At 40.1% G+C, this 20,420-nt stretch overlaps 1 protein-coding gene across 1 annotated transcript; it reads left to right on the forward strand.

Moving 5' to 3' along the window:
- The first annotated feature begins 2,222 nt into the window (after nt 1–2,222).
- Nucleotides 2,223–3,301, forward strand: LOC126614831 (probable CCR4-associated factor 1 homolog 11). The gene has a single exon (XM_050282502.1). The coding sequence runs from the start codon at nt 2,316–2,318 to the stop codon at nt 3,162–3,164; it is 849 nt and encodes a 282-aa protein (XP_050138459.1). The 5' UTR covers nt 2,223–2,315; the 3' UTR covers nt 3,165–3,301.
- Nucleotides 3,302–20,420: the final 17,119 nt, after the last annotated feature.

The raw sequence follows: 20,420 nt of genomic DNA on the forward strand, positions 1-20,420 counted from the left end.
CATCTTTTTTATTTATTAAAAAAACGCGGTCCGTGCGTTTACCACTTAATTAATTTTTGTTTTTGTTTTGAAGAGCAGAAATTGTTAGTGCAAAACTCAGCAGACTTGTTCATAAGTAAATAAGGAGTCAACCATGAATCTGGATGAGAGAAATAAGACCACACACTTCCTCCACTTGATCAAAGAAGTTTTCAAACGAAAAAAATATGCGTTATCGCTAACCAAAAACGATGATGTGGCATCTGCCAAATTATTTAGTACCCAAAATCTTTGTTAGCAATATCATCTCATTTTTTTAGTTTCTAATACAATTGGGTTTATATCGAACTTTATGAATTTAAAAGATTTTGTCACTAAAGTTCATGGTTACTAATTTAAAATATATTTTTGTTAAAATGTTGAAAATTAAAATTAAAAATCAAAATAGTTAAATACTTATTATACAATTATTGTCCTTATTCCTTCTTCATGACGACGTGACAATATTTTATTGTATAAACATTATAATTAAACCATTTATTCTTTTTATGATCATTAAAATTTTTCTTTCCTAATCGAGATATTCTCTCATTCGCCTAACAGATTGATTGTATCATAAAAAATTTGGAGGCTAAAGACCTCCAAATCAAATGAATATTCTATAAATATTATTTAGATAATGATAAACATAATTAATTTTTCAAATTATAATATTTTTGTACATTAATATGATATCACGGGGCTACATAAAAAGGACAATGAATTTTGAGGGACGTTCGCAACTAGGGCTGGTTTGGGTCGGGATCCCGTACTGAAACCCAAAACTCGGATCTTGAACCAATTCATTTCGGGATGGGATCTCAAAAACCAAAACTGAACCAAAATTATGGGATTCTCGAATATTTTTGGGGATTTTGGTATAGTTCGGGACAATTGCAGAAATCCAAATTCCAAAAACCACTTACAAAAATCAAATCCAAATTGCAAAAGAAACCCCAATTGTAGAAATCAAATCCTAGAACAAACCTTAATTGCAAAAACCAAATCCTAGAACCCAATTTTCACACCCTAGAAATCGAATCTTAATTCGAAACAAAATTGCATCAACCAAAGAAAATTAGTTCAAACCAACCTGGTGTTGCTTCTGATTATGATACTAGTGAGTTTGTGCTTGGGGCCATTTCTTTCCTCCTCCTTCTTGCTTGTTGGATCTAATAAACCTGATTTACTTGTTGTTTGTATGGTGGCTGGAGCAAGATGAGAGGGTATGGTGGGGTGGCACGAGTCGAGTCTCGAAGAAGGTGGTGGTGGTTAGGTTCGAGATCCATCAACGGAGTGGTGGTGGTCGCTAGGTTCGGGATCGACCGACGGAGTGGTGATGGTGGCTGGGTTTGAGATAGATCGACGGAGAATTAAAGGTGAATACTGACAAAGGTGGAGAATAAGGGAGGAGGAGAGACCAATGGATGAAAAATTAGGGAGGAGTAGTCGAGAGAGAGAGTGACAGTGAGGTCGAGAGAGGTTATGGTTAATTATAAATGAACGGTTAAGATTAAATCTCAACCAAATCTAAAGGATTATAATAATTAAAATTATATATTTAATTATATATAAAAATTGTTCGGTACGGTTCGGGATCCTGAACGAAGTCAGGTTGAACATCAAAACTCGGTACTGAAAGTTTCGGTTTAATTCTGTATGGGCTACCGAACTGTTCGAAATTTGTCGGTTTGAAAATTTTCGGTTGGGATAGGAAAATTCTGAATTTTTTTTTCCAGTCCTATCCGCAACACGTGCAATGAGACGGACAGAATTGGAAGTTAGAAGCCAACCTGGACCATTTCTCATCACGACCTTTTTGAGTCAACACGAAAAAAAAAAACGACTCATTCAACACTTGACCTCATTCACCCCCTACCAACCCCGAGTTATTTAATATTATTATTATTATTAGTCCCTAGTTACACGCCCTTTAGAGAATTTTCAGTATTACCGTCATACAAGATGGTACATCACGTGTCGCTATATAAATGATGTAATATGTATACTAAAAAGTTAATAATTTAAAAAATAAAATTTCCAATTACTTACATAAAAACACATAAAGTATCACTCATGTTCTAATTATAACTAAAAATTTCTCATCTCCCCGCTTTTATCCAATTTCCCAGAACCATCCCCCCCGCCCTCTCCCTCCCTCTGTCTCTCTCTCTCTCTCTCCCCCCTTTATAAAACCCACCTCAACACTCTCAGATTTTCAAACCTTATCCGCTCCCACCAACAAAATAAAATTATAAAAATAAAAACCATTTTCTCTCCGATTATTTTTCTCCGACATGTACGGCGACCAAGACCCGACGTCTCCGATCCAAAAGCCCATCGTGATCCGTGAAGTCTGGGCCCACAATCTGGAATCCGAATTCGAGCTCATCCAAAACGTCATCGACGCCTACCCTTTCATCTCCATGGACACCGAGTTTCCCGGCGTCGTCTTCCGGCCCTCCGTCGACCCTACCAGTCCCTACTCCCGCCAGACCCTCCGGCCCTCCGATCACTACAGGATTCTCAAATCCAACGTCGACGCCCTCAGCCTCATCCAGGTCGGACTCACCCTCTCCGACTCCCGCGGTAACCTCCCCGACCTCTCCCCCACGCGCTTCATCTGGGAGTTCAACTTCAACGACTTCGACGTCACGCGTGACCCCCACGCTCCCGACTCCATCGAACTCCTCCGCTGCCAGGGCATCGACTTCGACCGCAACCGCTCCCACGGCGTCGACTCCTCGCGCTTTGCGGAGCTGATGATGTCGTCGGGACTTGTCTGCAACGACTTGGTGAGTTGGGTTACGTTTCACAGCGCCTACGACTTCGGGTACCTGGTGAAGATTCTCACGCGCCGGGACTTGCCCAGTGGCTTGAACGAATTTCTGAAAATTCTGAGGGTCTATTTCGGAAATAGGGTCTATGACGTCAAGCACATGATGCGGTTTTGCAGAAGCTTGTACGGAGGGTTGGACCGGGTTGCTAGAACCTTAGAGGTGGACCGGGCGGTCGGGAAGTGCCACCAGGCCGGTTCAGATAGCTTGCTTACATGGCATGCGTTTCAAAAGATGAGGGACGTGTACTTTTTGCATGGCGGTCCCGAGCAACACGCTGGAGTATTATATGGACTGGAAGTATATTAATTAAAATTTTGACAAAAAATACAAGTATTTTAATTAATGTCAAAGGGGAAAAGAAAACATGGTTGGTGTCTGTAAATTCTATCTATTGCGTTCCTAACTGGGGCAATTTGTTTAATAAGATGAAAAATTCTTTTTAATTCAGGAAACTTGCTAAATATCCTAGTATTTTTAAGAAAACTTTTAATTGGGTTAAGTTTATTTTAATAAAAAATCATGCTATAATTTTATTTAATTAAAAAAATTTAAATTTTACGAAAAAAATCCTTATATTTTAATAAAGAGGACAAAAGAATTTAAATTTTAATGAAAAAGAAATAATTTTAATATTTTAAAAATTCAAAAAAATAATTGACACGCGAACCTATGCATCCTCACACAAACTATTTATGAAACTTTCTACACTGTTTATGAAACTTAATTGTACTACATTATTTATGAAACTTACTACAAGTGTGGTATCATTTTCACTTGCCTTATCTGTCTCATACATAGCTATGGTATCTTCTCTGGAAGTATTTTTCCTCCATTCAGGGGTGGTATCTTTAACCGATGAAGATGCACAAGGTAATATATCAATTTCACTTGTAGCTTACTTGTAGTTTTGGGCTTCGTCAAGTGTGATACCAAACCCTATAGTAGAAGTCCTCCAAGTCGCCGAGCTATGAGATTTGTCGAAAGAGGTAACAGACAAGGTAAGCAATCAGACTTCTAAGCAAGCGACCTGGATCGGAGGTTCGGCTTCGGCTTCTGTTTGATTGTTCTCCTTCTCCTTGTGTCGTAGACAGCAACAAGGATAAGGAGAAGCAAATAGAGAAGAGATGATATGAGATACTTTTGCTTTTGAAGAAGTAACTTTCCACATGCTTATTCTTGAACTGGGCTTGAGGGTTTTCTGGTTTCCTCCAGAGTATAAGGCCGACTCAAGAATTTGAGGGTCAAAACAAGTCCATCAAATCAAGAGTGCGTTCGACCTTGATGATATGGGATATTTTTGCTGTTGACGAAGTAATAGATGAATCGGCATGTGTTCTGTTGCGCTTGTCTCCACATGCTTCATTGTATCCTTCTCACTTGCCCTATCTGTTCCTTAGGCAGATGTGGTATCTTTTCTGGAAGCATAAGATGTTGAAGACGAGTACTCGAGAGCAATGCCAGGTAAGTAATCAGGTAAGGGGTTCCAGGCAGTCAGTTCCTGATTGAGAGCTTGATTCCAAGTGCTGACTGATTGCTCTGTTTCTCCTTGTCTTGCAGGTAAGAATAAAGGCAAAGGAAAAGACAGGGAAAAAGCATGATATAAGATACTCTTGCTTTTGACCCTAATGATATGAGATACTCTTACTCTAGTGTGGCTAGTTTGCATAGGTATTATTGGGGAGGGGGAAGAAAGCTGAGTATTTCGAGAGGCTTCGTTGGAAGTGCCCTCTCAGATATGAGGAAGGGTTGAGCATTTTTACAGGTCTGCCTGTCCGTGGAGGATGGAGGTCGACATATATAGGAGTCTCCCTAACAACAAGTAGTAATGCTATTCCTTTACCCTTCTTGGTCGTAGCAATGTAATGGGAGTTGCAAGCTTCACGTGTTTTTCAGAGCACTTTTGAAAAAGTGGTATGTGGTATTTGAAAAGCTGATGTTGCATGTGAAAATTGTAGACAAGCTTTATCAAGGAAATCTGGCTCTCGAAGTTCGGAGAGCGATGCCTCTTCGGTTGTCGAACAAGCAATCCTATCGGGGATCTGGCTCTCTTTAGATTCGGAGAGCGGTGCCTCTTCGATTTTTAAAAAAGCAATCCTGTTGGGAGTCTGGCTCTTGAGATTCGGATAGCAGTGCCTCATCGATTTTTGAGAAAGTAATCCTGTTGGGAGTCTGGCTCTCGAGATTCAAAGAGCGGTGCCTCTTCAATTTTTGAGCAAGTAATAATGTTATTCCTTTACCCTTCTTGGTCATAGCAATGTAGTGGGAGCTGCAAGCTTCACATGTTTTAACTTTGTCAGAGTGCTTTGAAAAAGTGGTATGTGGTATCTGGAAAGCTGATGTTGCGTGTGAAGATTGCAGACAAGCTTTATCCAAGGAAATCTGGCTCTCGAAGTTCGGAGAGCGGTCCCTCTTCGGTTTTCGAACAAGCAATCTTGTCAGGGATCTGGCTCTTGAGAGTCAGAGAATGGTGCATCTTCAATTTTTGAGAAAGCAATCCTGTTGGGAGTCTAACTCTTAAGATTCGGATAGCAGTGTCACTTCGATTTTTGAGAAAGTAATCCTGTTGGGAGTCTGGCTCTTGAGATTCGGAAAGTGGTGCCTCTTCGATTTTTAAGCAAGCAATCTTATTGGGAGTGTTTTCTCGAATGTGAGTAAAGGTTAGGCATTTTTGCTAGTTTGCCTTGCCACGGAGCACGGAGGTTGACACACATTGAGACTTTAGAGTTATCAAGCAGTGGTGCTGTTCCTTTACCCTTGTGGGTAATAGTAGGGTAGCTGGATCTTTAAAATTTATGTGTCTAAACTTTGTCAGAGATCTTTGGTAAAGTTATCTGTGGTACCCGAGGAGCTGATGTTGCGTATGGAAAGTGGTGCATTTTCGAAATCTGGAGAGTGGTGCCTCTTCGATTTTTGAACCAACGACCCTGTTGCCCTTTCTTTTATAAGGGCATTAATTGTGTGCAAAGAGTACATTCAGAGAGTTATTGCTTGAAAGAATTTTCCCCTTACTTCAAAGATTTATTGCACCTCATTTCTCCTTCATCATTTCTAAGAATGTCTGGCCCATCCGACCGTCGTTTTGACTTGAACTTTGGTGAAGAGGCAGCTATGCCTTCTCAAGACAACATATGGCACCCATCCTTCTTATCCCCTACTGGTCATTTTACCGTTGGGGACTCTGTGATGAAGAATGATATGACCGCTGCGGTGGTGGCCAGGAACCTTCTCACTCCCAAAGATAACAGACTACTTTCCAAATGGTCTGATTAGTTGGCTGTTAAGGATTCTTTGGCTCTCAGTGTTCAGTGTGCAGGTTCTGTGTCTAATATGGCCCAACGCTTATTTGCTCAAACCTGCCAAGTTGAATCATTGGCGGCTGAAGTGATAAGTCTCAAACAGGAGATCAGATGGCTCAAGCATGAGAATAAACAGTTGCACAGGCTCGCACATAACTATGCTACAAACATGAAAAGGAAGCTCGACCAGCTGCAAGAATCTGATGGTCAGATTTTACTTGATTATCAGAGGTTTGTGAGTTTGTTCCAAAGGCTTTTATTGCCTTCGTCTTCTGGGGCTGTACCGCGTAATGAAGCTCCAAATGATCAACCTTTTGTGCCTCCTCCTTCTAGGGTTCTACCTAGTACTGAGGCTCCGAATAATCACCCTCTGGTGCCTCCTCTTTCTGGGGCTCTGCCGACTGCTGAGACTTCTCCTGAGCAACCTTTATGAAGACTCCCTCTTGTTTGTTTATTATGATTCATGTATATGTACATATTTGTAACTTATCGGAGATATCAATAAACAAGCTTTGCTTCATTTCAATGTATTGTGTTAAATACACCAAGGCATTCTTCAGTAAGTTCTTTGAATTTTTCCTTTCGTTGAAGCTTTGTGAGTGAAGCATGTAGGTTGAGGTAGTGCTCCCTTAATTTCCTGAGTGAGGAAAACTTCTCGTTTGGAGACTTGAAAAATCCAAGTCACTGAGTGGTCGTGAGACTTCCGAGTATCAAGGTGCAGTAGCATATGGTAGGAGTCCCCCAAGTCTCTGGTCGAGTGAGTTGATGAATGAGGCATTTCCTTTCTAAGTGGTAGCCCAAAACTCTTTCTTCATATATATTTGTTATGAAAGTTGTTAGGCCCAAAGAAGAGAAGGCCTAGGCAATTTTTTTTTTTCAAATTTCCGAATTTCCGAATTTTTGAATTTTCGAATTTCCGAATTTTTAAAACTTTGTAGGTGAAGCTTTGGTGTTGAAACTTGGTAGGTGAAACTTTGGGGTTGAAGCTTTGTTGGGCACCATGAATTGATTTTGCTTCACACTATTTTGATCAAGATAGTGTGAAGCTTTTGTGTTGAAGTTTTGTGGGTGAAGCTTTAGTGGGTGAAGCTTTTGTAGGTCAAGCTTTTATGAGTCAAGTTTTTGTAGGTAAAGCTTTTGTGGGTGAAGCCTTTGTAGGTCAAGCTTTGTTGGACACCATGAATTGATTTTGCTACACACTATCTTGATTAAGATAGTGTGAAGCTTTTGTGTTAAAGTTTTGTAGGTGAAGTTTTTGTGGGTGAAACTTTTGCGGGTGAAACTTTTGTAGGTCAAGCTTTTGTGGGTCAAGTTTTTGTAGGTGAAGCTTTTGTGGGTCAAGTTTTTATGGGTCAAGCTTTTGTGGGTGAAGCTTTTGTAGGTCAAGCTTCGTTGGGCACCATGAATTGATTTTGCTTCACACTATCTTGATCACGATAGTGTGAAGCTTCTGATAATTTGTAGTTGTCCTCCATTGATGAAGCTTTTGTTGGTAAAGCTTTGGAGTTGAAGCTTTGTAGGTGAAGCTTTGGAGTTAAAGTTTTTGTTGGTGAAGCTTTTGTTGGGTACCATGAATTGATTTTACTTCACATTATCTTGATCAAGATAGTGTGAAGCTTTTGAGAATTTGTAGTTGTCCTCCATTGATGAAGCTTTTGTTGGTGAAGCTTTGGAGTTGAAGCTTTGTAGGTGAAGCTTTGGAGTTGAAGCTTTTGTTGGTGAAGCTTTTGTTGGGTACCATGAATTGATTTTGCTTCACACTATCTTAATCAAGATAGTGTGAAGCTTTTGAGAATTTGTAGTTGTCCTCCATTGATGAAACTTTGTTGAATTTCCCTTTTTTTTTTTTTTTTAGGAAACTAGAAATTTGAAAATATGGGAGAGACAACATATACAAATTTTGCTTCCACACTGTTGAGCAAGAGATTGTGATGCAAGCCACACCTTGTAGTAGTCGAATGTTTGGATGAACCATATAAATTGAATTTGCTTCGAAGGTTTGAGAATTGTAGTTGCCCTCCATTGATGAAGCTTTTGTTGGCACCATAAATTGGTTTTGCTTCATACTGTCTTGATCAAGAGTGTGTGAAGCTTTTAAGAATTGTGATTGCCCTCCATTAATGAAGCTCTTGTTGGAACCATAAATTGGTTTTGCTTCACACTGTCTTGATCAAGAGTGTGTGAAGCTTTTGAGAATTGTGGTTGAACTCTTTTGATGAAGCTTTTGTTGGCACCATAAATTGGTTTTGCTTCACACTGTCTTGATCAAGAGTGTGTGAAGCTTTTGAGAATTTGTAGTTGTCCTCTATTGATGAAGCTTTTGTTGGTGAAGCTTTGGAGTTGAAGCTTTCATTGAATTTCCTTTTTTTTTCTTTTTTTTTTTGGGAAACTAGAAATTTGAAAATGTATTTTGCTTCCACATTGTTGAGCAAGAGATTGTGATGCAAGCTACACCTTGTAGTAGTCGAAGGTTTGGATGAACCATATAAATTGAATTTGCTTTGAACAGTCTTGAATTTGCTTCGAAGGTTTGAGAATTGTAGTTGTCCTTTATGTATGAAGCTCTTGTTGGCACCATAAATTGGTTTTGCTTCACACTGTCTTGATCAAGAGTATGTGAAGCTTTTGAGAATTGTGGTTGCCCTCCATTGATGAAGCTCTTGTTGGCACCATAAATTGATTTTGCTTCACACTGTCTTGATCAAGAGTATGTGAAGCTTTTGAGAATTGTGATTGAACTCCTTTGATGAAGCTCTTGTTGGCACCATAAATTGGTTTTGCTTCACACTGTCTTGATCAAGAGTGTGTGAAGCTTTCTATGAGTTGTAGTGTTTGCATTGTTACAGAGGGGAAATGTTTGAAGTAGATGCAAAAGAGCTGAATAGCTTGATCTTCGTATGCCATGCATTGAAGTTGCTGTTGGCTTGCAATAAGACTTTGTTGGTGACTATAACTCTTTTTGGGCATAAGTGCTCCCCTAGTTGATTTGTCAAGCTTGAGGGTTTTTTATTATTTGTGAATGCTAGAAGTTCACATGTACAAGTTGTACCACTCGTCTTCTGGTAGGTGGAATGAATGGTGAGTTGCTTTCATCACTTGGTTGGTGGTACGAAGGTGAGTTCATTCTTCCCCTGGTTGGTGGCATGAGTGGCAAGTTGCCAAATGATATTAGAGTACGGGTTGTACATTTCATCACCTAGTTGGTGGCATGAAGGAGAGTACGGGTTGTACATTTCATCACCTGGTTAGTGGCATGAATGGCAAGTTACCAAATGATATTAGAGTACGGGTTGTACATTTCATCACCTAGTTGGTGGCATGAAGGAGAGTACGGGTTGTACATTTCATCACCTGGTTAGTGGCATGAATGGCAAGTTGCCAAATGATATTAGAGTACGGGTTGTACATTTCATCACCTGGTTGGTGGCATGAAGGAGAGTACGGGTTGTACATTTCATCACCTGGTTGGTGGCATGAAGATGAGTTCCTTCTTCACCTGATTGGTGGCATGAGTGGCAAGTTGCCAAATGATATTAGAGTACAGGTTGTACATTTCATCACCTGGTTGGTGGCATGAAGGAGAGTACAGGTTGTACATTTCATCACCTGGTTGGTGGCATGAAGATGAGTTCCTTTTTCACCTGGTTAGTGGCATGAGTGGCAGGTTGCCAAATGATATTAGAGTACGGGTTATACATGTCATCACCTAGTTGGTGGCATGAAGGAGAGTATAGGTTGTACATTTCATCACCTGGTTGGTGGCATGAAAATGAGTTCCTTCTTCACATTTCATCACCTGATTGGTGAGAATAAGGGCAAGGTGTCTAGGCACATTGTAGCAAGTGTCGAATGACAAAAAATATGTTGAATCTTTTCAAAGCACAATTGGCTTATATATGAATGTGTTGGAATGTATGATTGAACAAATATACTGTGAAGCTGTTCGTTTATTTGTATAGCTTTGTTGACATATACTTAGATTTTGTTTCATGTTGGAAGCATTCATGTTAAAGCTTTGAACCCGAGTGTTTCATTGCTAAGAATGTAAGAGGATTAGGATCACGTTGTTTAAATCACCTCTTTATTTAATTTATGCCAAATAATCTTCGTTACATAGGATGCCGAACGGCTGAAGCTTAACACTTGTACAATGTGAGTTTACTTGTAATAGTACTTCAAGTGATTAGCCTTCCATGAATGACCAAGGGTCTTGCCATCGGAGCTTCTAAGCTTGTAAGAGCCAGGGCGACTGATGCCAACAACTTCAAACGGTCCATCCCAGTTTGGACTAAGTGTTCCTTCACTTGGGACTCTGTCGCAGAGTAATCTTTTCTTCAATACCCAGTCCCCCACTTTGAAAGAACGAGGTTTGACCCTTGAGTCATAATAGTTGGAGATGCGCTGCTTGTAGGCGACATTCCTCAAGTGAGCTTGGTTTCTGTGTTCCTCGACTAGATCTAAGTTGAGGGTAAGTTGTTTGTCATTTTCGCTTTGCACGTAGTTTTGGACTCGGAACGTTGCTTGCTCAAGCTCAACTAGGACAACTGCCTCTGTTCCAAAGGCAAGTGAGAATGGGGTTTCTCCTGTTGATGTCCAATACGAAGCGCGGTATGACCAAAGAACTTGGGGTATTAATTCTAGCCAACAACCTTTAGCCTTGTCCAAGTTGGTTTTCAAAGTTCGCTTAATTATTTTGTTGATGGCTTCAACTTGTCCATTAGACTGGGGATGAGCTGGGGAGGCAAAACATAAGTTGATGTTGAACTTAGAGTAGAACATGCTGAACTTATTGTTGTCGAACTGTCGCCCATTGTTAGTGACTATCGCATTGGGAATGCCGAATCTGCAAAGGATGTTCTTCCATACGAAGTTTTCTATTTTTACCTCAGTAATGGTTGCCAAGGGTTCTACTTCGGCCCACTTTGTGAAGTAGTCAGCTGCAATGATTGCATAACGAACCTTGCCCTTCCTTGCAGGCATTAGGCTGATCAAATCAAGTCCCCATTGGGAGAAGGGCTAAGGGCTGATCATAGGAGTGAGCGGCTGGGAAGGGGAGTGAGGAATAGTTGCGTAGCATTGACACTTATCACATGAGCGGGATATTCTGATGGCATCTTGGTGGAATGTTGGCCAGTAATATCCTTGGCGAAAAGCTTTGTGTGCTAGGGATCGAGATCCAGCATGATCTCTGCAGACTCTTTTATGTATTTCCTGAAGGACAGTTTCCGCCTCTGCGGGCGTAAGGCATCTTAGGTATGGTAGGTTAAAACCCCGCTTGTAGAGTTGGTCATTAATGATCAAGTAACGGGTAGCCTTGTATCAAATCTACTTAGCTTGGACTTTGTCATTAGGAAGGGTGCCATGAGTGAGGAATCAATAAATCGGGGTAATCCAACTATCTCCTTGTTGTAAGTTGCACACTTCCGCAGCCATGGTGCTTGGTGCTGCCAACAATTCGACCTAAATTTTTCTCCCAATCTTGTCTTCCACCGCTGAGGCGAGGCAAGCCAAAGCATCTGCATGACTGTTTGAGCAACAATTGTGTTTGTGCCAGATATGCTACCATGGAGCTATCTTTAGCGTCAAAGTTGTTGGTGACCTGATTAACCACAAATTGGGAGTCACTGAAGATATCAATTCGTTTAACCCCAAGGTGTTTGACCAAACGTAAGCCTGCTAGAAGGGCTTCATATTCGGCCTCATTGTTCGACGCCTTGAATTTGAAACGAAGAGTATACTCCATCTCCACTTTGTCAAGGGTCGTAAGGACTAATCCTGCTCCACAACCCTGTTGGTTGAACGAGCCATCAACATATAGACTCCATGCTAGGGCTGTTGGTTCTATTTTCTGAGCTTCCGAGGGTAATGCACTTCTTTAGGCGTAGAAACAATGTCAACAGGATATGTGAAGTCGGCGATGAAGTATGCCACTGCTTGGCCCTTCTCAGCTGGCTTTGGTTGGTAGGAGATGTCAAACTCACCCAATGCTATCGCTCATTTGATCATTCGCCTGGAAGTGTCAGGACTTTGGAGTATCTGTCGAAGAGGATGATTGGTAAGCACGATGATGGAGTGTGCTTGGAAGTAAGGGCGAAGTTTTCAAGCAGACATGACCAATGCTAGAGCCAATTTCTCAATGTTAGAGTATTGTGTCTCTGCATCTTGTAAAACCTTGTTAGCGTAGTAGACAGGCCGTTCGACATTACCATTCTTTCGAATGAGAACAAAACTTACTGCTGAAGCCGATACCGACAGATAGATAATGAGAGTGTCACCAACCTCAGGTTTGGAGAACAAAGGGGCTTTACTCATGTAGTCTTTGAGGTTCTTGAATGGCTTAGCACATTCATCAGCCTATGTAATGTACTTCTTACTTCCCTTAAGTGCTTTGAAGAAAGGAGCACATCTGTCGGTGGCCTTAGAGATGAACCTAGTTAAGGCTGCCACCTTGCCAGTAAGGCTCTGGATGTCTTTTGAAGTTACCGATTCCTTCATGTCAATGATTGCTTTGATCTTCTCGGGATTAGCCTCAATGCCTCGTTGGCTTATCATGAAGCCTAAGAATTTGCTAGAGCCTACGCCGAAGGCACATTTGTTGGGGTTTAACCTCATTCGATACCTCTTCAGAATGGTGAAAGTTTCAGATAGGTTGGTGATGTGTTGGTCAGCATGTTTACTCTTGACTAGCATATCATCAACGTAAACTTCCATGCTCTTCCCAATCTGTTCGACGAACATTGAATTGACCAGTCTCTGATAAGTCGCTCCTGCATTCTTTAGGCAGAAAAGCATGACTTTATAGCAATATAGTCCCCTGTTAGTAGTGAAGGCTGTGTGTTCTGGGTCCGGAGGGTTCATGAGGATTTGGTTGTATCTTGAGTAAGCATCCATGAAGCTCAAGAGTTCACACCCTGCCGTAGAGTCTATAAGTCTGTCTATAAGAGGAAAAGGAAAATTATCCTTCGGGCATCCTTTGTTTAGGTTGGTGTAATCGACACATATTCTCCACAAGACTTTTTGGAACATAAGACTTTCCTCGGTTGGATTCTTCTTAACAAGGACAACATTTGCTACCCACGTTGGATAATTGACTTCGCGGACAAAGCCTATGCCTTTCAGTTTTTCAACTTCTACCTTCATTGCCTCGTACCGTTCAACGTCATAAGATCTTCGCTTCTGTCTCACTGGCTTGGTCTTGGGGTCAATACTTAAGCAATGACAGATGATATCGGGAGAGATGCTTGGCATGTCCTCGTATGATCAGGCGAAGACCTCAGTGTTTTCTTGCAAAAAAGAGATCAATGCCAACCGGATGGGTGGTGACAAGGTGGTGCCAATCTTCACCATGCAATCCGGATAATCTTTTGAGATAGAGACCTTCTTTAACTCTTCAGCGGGTTGTGCTTGCTGGGTGAAAGAGTCATCTCGAGGATCGTCGGGTTGACTGTTGCCACCGTGAAGATCCAAGTTGGTTTCGTCTGGGCTGGTCTTTATGACTTGGTCATGTATAGAATGGGTTTCCTTGGGCACATGCATGTGCTGTTGCTTGATCGAAGTGTTGTAACATGATCGTGCATTAAGTTGATCTCATTTGATGTAACCATTGCCATAGGGGGTTGGAAATTTCATCAACAATAAATGTGTGGATACCATGGCCTTGAGATCATTGATCCTTGTGCGTCCGAAGATGACATTGTATGCTCTTGGGCAATCAACCACCAGGAAGTTAGTGGTAATGGTAGCTGTGTAAGGGCCTATACCAATGTGAAAGGTAAGTGTATGCTCCCTAAAGGTTGCACGATATCACCGGAGAAGCTTATCAGAGGGGAAATCGAGCTATCGAGCAAGTGTTCAGCTACATTAAGTGCCCTGAAAGCTTCAGCAAACATGATATTGACCGAAACCCCTGTGTTTACCAGGATTCGTCGTACTTCAAAGTTGGCTATATGAGCTTCCACAATCAATGGGTCGTTGTGAAGGTAGATGATACCTCTTTCTTCCTCAAGGTAGAAACATATTGGATCCCAGTTAGGCTTTTGATGCTTACCTCCCCTGATGTCTTCCACGTGAAACACTTGGTGGTCAGACTTTAAAGCTCGTTCACTATTTTTCATGGCCTTGTTGGAAGATTTAGATATGGGTGTACCGCCACTTATGGAATATATCACATTCACCTGGCGTTGGTTATGGTTACCCCTTTGAGGGTGAAGGAGGAAAGGTGATACACTTCTCGCCGTCATGGCCGTTATGCTCGTGGTAGCAGCAAAACATGCCTGTGTTCTTCGTGGGCTTGTAATCCGGGTGCCTTGGTTTTGGCTTCGGTATCAGGTGTGCTATGCTAGGGTAAATGGCCACGCATGTGGCGTTCAAAGGTGCGTATGCCTTATACCTTGGGGTAAGGGCTGTCTTGACACGTGCTTGACCTACTGTGTTGACTGCCTGAGGATGAAAATCTTTCCTTTTGCCCTGAGATTGATATGTCTGTTGACTTAACAAAGTATTAAGTAAGGTAGGGGAAGGTACCGCTACCGTTTTAAAGGTCGAGGTCTTCTCATTTGGTTGGATCTGGCTTCCACTCCCTACTTGCTGATAAAGGGTGGCTGTGTGGGGTTTCCCTTGATATGTCCTTGCCTCGACGAAGACATGGTTATAAGCATGTGCCATCACCTCAGGGTAAGTCTTCCAAGTGTTGGCATTGATCATGTACTTGAAGAAACAATCACGTAGGCCTGTCGTGAAGGCCTTGAGGGTTGTCTTGTCATTTACCTCAGCGCAGCGAGAATACTCATGGCTGAAACGACCGGTATACTCTCGTAGTGACTCGTTTGGCTTCTGGCGAATAGTGTATAAGTCATCTGCAGAATGCAAGCGATCGGTCTGGAAGATGTGTTGAAAGACAAATAGTTTCCTTAGTTCCTCAAATTAGTCTACTGTCTCAGGTGGAAGACGGCAATACCAGTTTAAAGCTCCGCCAGAGAGGGTGGAGGGGAAGAGAAGACATCGCTCTTCGTCGATGTGCATCTGATATGCCATGGTGGACTCAAAGAGGTTAAGGTGTTCAATTGGGTCTTCCCTTCCAGTATAAAGTTGTAAACCAAGTTTTTGTTTTGTCTTTGCTTGAAGGGGGGTGTCGAGGATTCTTCTTGTGAGAGGGCCAGGCCTGGGTTGGTTCCAGTCAGGTATCTCGGCCTGATGTTCGGCTTTCAACTTGTTTACTTCCTCAAGGAGCTGTAGGACAAGGGGGTCCTGAAGGGAGTCATGTACCATTGGTATTTTCTTTCGTAAGTCTCTATCGCCTCTTGGAAGTAGGAAAGTTTGAGCAAAGGCGTGTGATTTTTCCTTGGACTCGCCGTACTGACTTCTAGGGCGAGTTTGTCAGAATACCTCAGAGCCTCTTATACCTTCATGTTCTTCTAGGACATGTCGTTCCTTCCCACGATAAACGGTTGTCGATCCTTCCAACCCTTCTGCAAGGAGGTGTCTTCCTCCACTTCTCCTGCTTCAGGTCGAAGCAGCTGGGTCGAGAGAAGTCTCATGTTGATCAATGTTCTGATGATTAACTCGCTCCTCATCAGGGATACCCATGTCGAAGGAAGATGACCCTCTGTGCTGGGGGGCATCCAGATGATGGTTGATGTCCACAGGGGCAACAAGCTCGCGTGTTTGAGTACGCATAGTTTCGTGGAGCGTCTCAAAGAGCTTCTCATACTGCTCCTGGAGGACCTCATTCTTTATTGCTATCTTGTTGTTTTGAGCTTCTAACTCATCGACTTTAGCTTGAAGAACAACCCTATTTCCTTCATTCTTTCGTTGCTTCGCACTAAGTGCAAAAGGGGTGTCATTCTGTGTGCTGTGGCTTCCTTCGCTCCCCATGTTAGAGAGGGATGCCTGGTCAAAAGAGAGTGTACGAATGGTAGAAACCAGCTTGACAAAGTTGAAAAGAGTAGGAATAAGTGTCGTTCCCACAGACGGCGCCAAATGTTGATGCACAAAATCAGTGAGGACTTTGGTACAACAGAAAGTGCTAAGTTTGTGACCTTCGCTAGATTGCTTTGGTCACTAGTATGGATAAGTATGTAAATGGATAGAGATAGGGAAGCAAACACAAGATGTACGTGGTTCACCCAGATTGGCTACGTCCACGGAGTAGAAGAGTTCTTATTAATTGTGAAGGGTTTACACAAGTACATAGGTTCAAGCTCTCCTTTAGTGAGTACAAGTGAATGATTTAGTACAAATGACATTAGGAAATATTGTGAGAGAATGATCTCTATTTATAGAAGAGAGTTTCTAGTTTCATTCTGACAACGACACGTGTCGCGCTATGATTGGCTTCTGATGTCACGTGTCGCGCTCTTCTCTCTCATCTTCTTGAATTTTCTTGGCACATTCTCACATTCCAAACACATTTTCTTCTTCTAATTTTCTTCGATGCACATCAATTTTTTTTTTATATCTCTTCAATTTCTTAACTTTCTAAACCAATTACTTAATTTTCTTTTATTGTCCACCCATCTACGGCTTCCTCTCCTTCTCCACCAATTGCAAATGTTGTGCCTTGCAAACAAAACACTTTTAATAATAAAAAAAAAGTTGGGCATAATGGAGTGAGGTACAAGGAGTGTCTCAAGAACCATGTAGCAGCCATAGGAGAGACTGCTATGGATGGCTGTGGCGAATTCATGCCCAATGGAGAAGAGGGCACCATCGAAGCCCTCAAGGGCCTCAACTGCTCTGCTTGCAACTGCCACAAAAACTTCCACAGAAAATAAGTTGAAGGTGAGTAACAGCAGCTTTCCTTTTGGGATCATAATTTCCATCATACCATCAACAAGGAGGTTGGAGTTGGGAGCAAGAAATTCTTATTAAATCATGGAGGCAGAGGAGGACATTGCAAGAGTTTACTAGCACTACCCCAATACCTTTCCCCCCCCCCCCCAAACACCAGATGATAATGTCTAACTACAATATGGGGATGTGAATGGCGGAGATAATGTCTAACTACAACATGGGGGTGCGAATGATGGGGTCTATCCCGGATCAGTATGATGAGCAAGAAGATCATCATCGTCGTTGTCACGGTGGCGGATCACGTATTGACACAACTGTATGGAAATCGCAAGCTTTGTTGATCTTCAACTTCATTTGCTTGAATCAATAGGACTTTGAGGTCCGTTTGTATGTTCGAAAATTGGAGATTGAAATAGAGTTGAATTCTAAGAGATTTGAAGAGAGATGGATCTTTGATTGGAAAAAGATTACCGACTGACGGTTTGAAAAAATCCTTCCTCATATTGTTCTTCTCTGTAAGTGGTGGATCACGTATTGACAGAGGTGCAGGACTTGCACGCGCTTTTGTTAGGTATTTTATTTTTATTTCTTTTTCTTTCTCTTGTCCTTATAATTAAATAAAGTTAGTGGGTGGTTTTTGGTTAAAACTCAAAGTTTTCAAACCCTTTTCATTAGTTTTCCTTATTTGCAAAGGGAGATGCATAATGTAGTAAATATTGGGAAAAATATTTCTAGAGTATACTTTTAATACTTAATTATGTATTGACACAATACTTTTTAAACATTTCAAGGAGTGATAAAATTTTAAACACAGAGGATGGCATCATGGGTATTTTTTTTTGTTAGAATGAATGTTACGAAATTATCCTTCCGTCCGTTTAAAAGCATGGCTGACAGAGAGTACTAGCTTTGGATTCAATCATTCATATTCAAAATCGTTCAATTTCCTTTTGTGTTCCCTCTATTGATGGTTTATGTTCAGATTTCAGCTTGAGTTTTATTATTTGAAGGTAAGTTTTGTTCTGATTTTATATTTGAATTTTCTTTTCAGGTTTTGTTCTGATTTCATATGTGTTGTGCGATTTTGAATTTGTTCTGATTTAGATTTTGAACAAGTTTGTGATCTTCACGTTTTGATTGTTTGCATTCAGTTTTTTTTTTTTTTTTGATCGAGTTTGTATTTTGCGAGTTTATTTTTGCAGGCACTTTTTTTTTACGATTTTTGTTTTTGCGATTCAGTTTTTTGATCGAGTTTTTGGCAAAGGTGATTTTTCTTTGTACATATTTGTTTGCATTCAGTTTTGATATTGAAGTATAGAGAACATGTATATCATGCAGAATCACATTAGTTATTTAAAAGGATAATGGATAAGGAATCAGTTTTTTCCACAAAATTTTATTTATGTACATTATCAATTTAATTAGAATCAATTTATACTTTACGTATAATCAATTTATTACATTATTCATAATCAATATATTTTTAGGCATAATCAATTTGTGATATTGTGGGGTGTGGGGGGGGGGGGGGATCCCTAAGAAACATTAAGAATTTCAACATTATTAACATTTATGTAAAATGAGTTTGTACAGGATCAATTTTTATGCATAATTAGTTTGTGATATTGTTGTGTAGGGGGTTGGTGGGGAACCTTCCCTCAAGAAACATTTAAGAATTTCAACATTACTAATATTTATGCAAAATAGGTTTAAACATAATTAGTTTTACATAAAAAAATGTATGCATATATCTAATTATTTGTTTGTAGAATAAGTTTATGTATTGTCATTGTGTTTATAATATATGTGTAGAATTAGTTCATACAAAATCAGTTTATACATAATCAATTTATACAACATTACTTTATACAACATCAGTTTATACATAATCAATTTATGATTTTTTTTTCTTTTATTTTTGTGTGTAAATTATGTTTGTTGTTAAGGTGTTGAAGTGTGTATGTGAAATGGTGTAGTAGCTGTGCCACTTTATCCGCATACTATTTATGAGGATTTGTGTGAGTAATTAAGTTCTAGGTTTCCTACTTTGTTGCTAGGATGGTTTTCCTTGAAATATTCATTATACGGTGATGAAGCAAACTGTTTGTTAGAGTGCAATGAAGATATTCATACTTTCCATTAGTGAATAATTTGATTTCTAATCCAATTGTTGAGGTTTATGTTCATGATAAGAATAACATATCTATAGTTTCTACTAGTAGTCCTCTTATTTAAGTGAAACGATTAGGACTAGAGATAATAACTGATACTTGGGGCAAATATGGTTTTTATGAACCTCACCATTATGCAACAAATGAGTGGTAGAGTTATATTTCTTACGAGGGTCAAAGTTATGAAAATGGTGCAGTTCAGTTGTGTAGAAAACTGATACAATATTCTATTGAAGTTGAGTTTGTTTTCAAGTACACCAGGAATGATTGAAAGCATATTGTTGCTATTTGCTCAAAGAAATTGTTGGAGGGGTGTTAATGGCGTGTTCATGCTATTGTGCAACAACCCAATGTTTGTTTCATCATTAAAAAACTTAAATAATATTCATACTTGCAGTGGACATATTCGTCAAAACGAGAATAAAATGTTTGGTCTTTCTGTTTTATCCTTTTTGTTGGTTACCAAAGTTCGTTTAAATTTGTCTATTAAGGCAAAAGAGGTTATAGGGGAAATGAAGGAGAGTTATGGTCTTGATGTTAAATACCATGTAGCTTGGTGTGGTAAATAGATTGCATATAATGAGGTTAATGGTGATGAAGCTCTCTCTTACAGATGTTTGTCTTAATACCTTGATGAGTTTGTGCGTGCCAATGATGAATTCTTTTGTTCTCTAGAACTTGATAATGATATTAGTCAGTTTTAAAGGTTATTCATATCTTTTTGTGCACATATTAAAAGATTCTAATGGTGTAGACCAATATTGTTCCTTAATAGAACGTCTTTGAAGGGCAAATATACTGGTACTTTTCTTGACTGTTGTGTGAAAAATACAAATAATGGAAAGTTTTTTTTAATGTGATAGATTACAGATTCAATTTATTGTTTTTATAGTTCTGATATTATTTGCAGAATCAGTTTAATGTTTTGAGTTTTTGTAGAATCAGTTTGTGATATTGTTGTGAAAGGTTTATTTTTTTTCTTTTGTTTTTGTTTTTTTAGGGGAAGGGGTGTGGTTGGGGGGACCCCCTGAGGATTAGTTAAGAATTTCAACATTATTAACATTTATTCAGACTAGGTTTTCCATTTTTTTTTGTAGAATCTGTTTTGTGATACATTTTTTATTTATTTTGTGTTTTATACTGAGATTTTTCCTGTATGTTATGGTATCATGGACATAGAAAATGAAGACAATTGGATGTAGTTTCTTCAACATTTGGCTTGAGTATTAAATCATCAAAGAAGGAAGATCACATTCATTACGGACCAACATCATGAGCTTTTGAATGCTATTTGGAAATACTTC

The sequence above is a fragment of the Malus sylvestris genome, chromosome 3, assembly GCF_916048215.2.
Source record: "Malus sylvestris chromosome 3, drMalSylv7.2, whole genome shotgun sequence".
Classification (NCBI taxonomy): Eukaryota; Viridiplantae; Streptophyta; class Magnoliopsida; order Rosales; family Rosaceae; genus Malus; species Malus sylvestris.

What these genes read in the sequence shown, in the direction of transcription:
- LOC126614831 (XM_050282502.1), top strand. Translation starts at nt 2,316, where the DNA reads ATGTACGGCGACCAAGACCCGACGTCTCCGATCCAAAAGCCCATCGTG.